General features: G+C 27.5%; 1 protein-coding gene across 1 annotated transcript in view; it reads left to right on the top strand.

The window, feature by feature from the left end:
* Nucleotides 580–2,564, top strand: part of LOC107614964 (probable WRKY transcription factor 12) — a gene marked incomplete at its 3' end in the record, with an annotated part of 7,178 nt that continues 5,193 nt past the window's right edge. Inside the window, exons 1-3 of the mRNA XM_016317089.2 lie at nucleotides 580–1,095; nucleotides 1,432–1,517; nucleotides 2,227–2,388. Of these exons, the coding sequence (XP_016172575.1) occupies nucleotides 751–1,095; nucleotides 1,432–1,517; nucleotides 2,227–2,388 (593 nt within the window). The remainder of the gene's footprint in view (nucleotides 1,096–1,431; nucleotides 1,518–2,226; nucleotides 2,389–2,564) is intronic.

Genomic DNA, 2,564 nt, shown 5'->3' with positions numbered 1-2,564 from the left:
GAATATAGAATATAATGTAATAATATAAATATGTATGATGTAATTTAAAATTCTATTTTTTTAGCCCTGTTTTTAAAAATTTTTATTCCATTTCTTGATACAAATTGGTATCAATCACTTAAAAGGTATATTTGTTTTATATCTATTATCAATAATTTACAAAGGTAGAGTAACAATTTTTTTATTAATAATATAAATTACTTGCAATCAAGGCGGTTAGGATAAAAAATTAATATAAAATTCAAAGGGTAAACTAAAAATATAAAAATAATAGAACAAATAAGTCTTAACAAAATAAAGTATGAGATTAAGAATAATATTTTTCAAGACTTATTATAAACCCAATAATGGTGCAGTTTTTCAAAACTTTATTTGGTTATTCTTTTTCAAAAGTCAATAAACAAAAATATTATGAACACACAAAAATAGACTATATTATAATATTTGTGTTAATTTTGTTCAGAAAGTTATGAATAGTACCTTTAATTTTTCCTACTATTTCTTTAACCTACCTTATCTTATATATTATTCTTTAAAAAAAATAATTAATATAAAAGACAGTACAAAGACATGTTAGTGTGGCGTGGATCCTTCTTTATTGTTGTTGTGTGTAAGGGTCACATGGCATAGAATTTCAAATATTATAGAAAAAGAAAACAAACAAAACCCAAAAACAGTGATCCCTTGATTCCGATTCCAATTCCAAACCCAATTACCAAAAGAAGAAGCAAAGATCAGAAATTATTGAATATGGAAGGAGTAGTAGGAGAGAGAGGAAGTAATAGAAGTAGTAGTAGTAATGATCCCATTATTATTCCAAATAATAATAATTATGATCTCCAAATCTCATTCACAAACACAATGGGTTTTGTTCATTTTGAAGATCACAACCAAGTTCTTAGCTTCTTGACACCTTCTCTTGCCGCTCCTCCAACTCTTTCTCATCACTCTCTAGAAGATGTTCGCGGCGGCAGTAATAGTGCTACTAATACAATTATTGCCGCCGCTACAACTTCTACAGCCACAGCCACAACCACAGTCGGGTTCGGCCATGACGAGCTTGTTCCAAGAGCTACTTGGAAAAACGATGACCAGGTGGTGGATCTATATATATAACCATGATTTTTTATTTTTTTTATTTTTTTATTTTTAGGTTATGGAAGAGAGAAAAGAAAAAAGAGAGAAGAAACACAATACAAAGATTAATTAAAGAAAGGCAGAAAAAGAAAAGAAAACATTACAAATTATAATGTTCAAAATTAATAATTAATAATTTTGGTTATATCTTTGTTGTTGTTGTTGTTGTGTCCTTATCAATTTTAGGGTATTGTTTATATATATATAGATATATTCTCGATGGATTTATTAGTATATATTATATGATCGATCACTTATATGTTAATTAAGATGACGATGATGTTAATTTTTCAGGTTAGAAGCATGGATCCGAAGGGTATGAATAATAAGAATGATGAAAATTGCACTGGAAATAGTAGTGATGGAAACAACTCATCATGGTAAATTTATATCTTCTTTTATTTGAAACTGAAAAGGTTTTAATATCTCTCTTTCTCTTTCTCTTTCTTTGTTAAGTGCATGCACGTAAACACACACAATGATTCCAAACAAAGAAGATATTATTCTTTTTAGGCTTCTGAGAATTGAAGAATCTGAAGAAGAAGAAGAAGAAGATAGAGTCTATGGTTTCTAGTTTATGGAAGCTAAGGGACTATGCTTCTTTAATTTCTTTAATTTTAATTTCCCTTTTTTTTTCCTTCTAAGAGGTTTGTTTTTTTATACTCCAAATTATTGTAACCAATATTAATTATCACTTGTTTCTTCCACTACACTTACTATATATTCTCTATATCTATAATACCCTTCTTTTTTTTTTTTTTGCTATTTTTCTTTTTAAAGCAATTTTTTTTTTCTTTTCTTGTTCATATGGAAGGTATTTCATTTTCATTATAATCACCTTCTTTTTTTGAAGGACACAATATCATCGTTTAATGATCTATGTAATCGACTTCACTCTAATTACTGATTAAGTTGCTATTACTTGTTCTAATATTGTGATTTTTGCCCTTGTTAATGATGTTCTTAAGGATGATTAGATGATCATATTTAGATATATAGTATGTGCATGGAGCAGTTAATTAATTAATTAAGAAGATTATATTATTAGAGATGTTATTAATTAAGATTGTTTTGTATATGAGATGGTAGGTGGAGGAATGGAGGGTCAGAAAAGGGGAAGGTGAAAGTGAGGAGGAAGTTGAGAGAACCAAGGTTTTGTTTCCAAACAAGAAGTGATGTTGATGTTCTTGATGATGGTTACAAATGGAGAAAGTATGGCCAGAAAGTTGTCAAGAATAGCCTTCATCCAAGGTACATTTTCATTCTTTTATTTAATCATTTCATTATTTAAGGATAAACTATCTTTTTAATTTATCTTTAATGTTTCTCATTTTTTTTAAATACTTTTAATGTTTAATTGTATTTAGTTTTATTTCTAATTTTTTTGGTTTGTATTAAAATTATTTCTGAATGTTAATTAACTCTCT

Source organism: Arachis ipaensis, chromosome B09 (genome assembly GCF_000816755.2).
Source record: "Arachis ipaensis cultivar K30076 chromosome B09, Araip1.1, whole genome shotgun sequence".
Lineage (NCBI taxonomy): Eukaryota > Viridiplantae > Streptophyta > Magnoliopsida > Fabales > Fabaceae > Arachis > Arachis ipaensis.
This window is presented reverse-complemented; position numbering and strand designations above follow the sequence as displayed.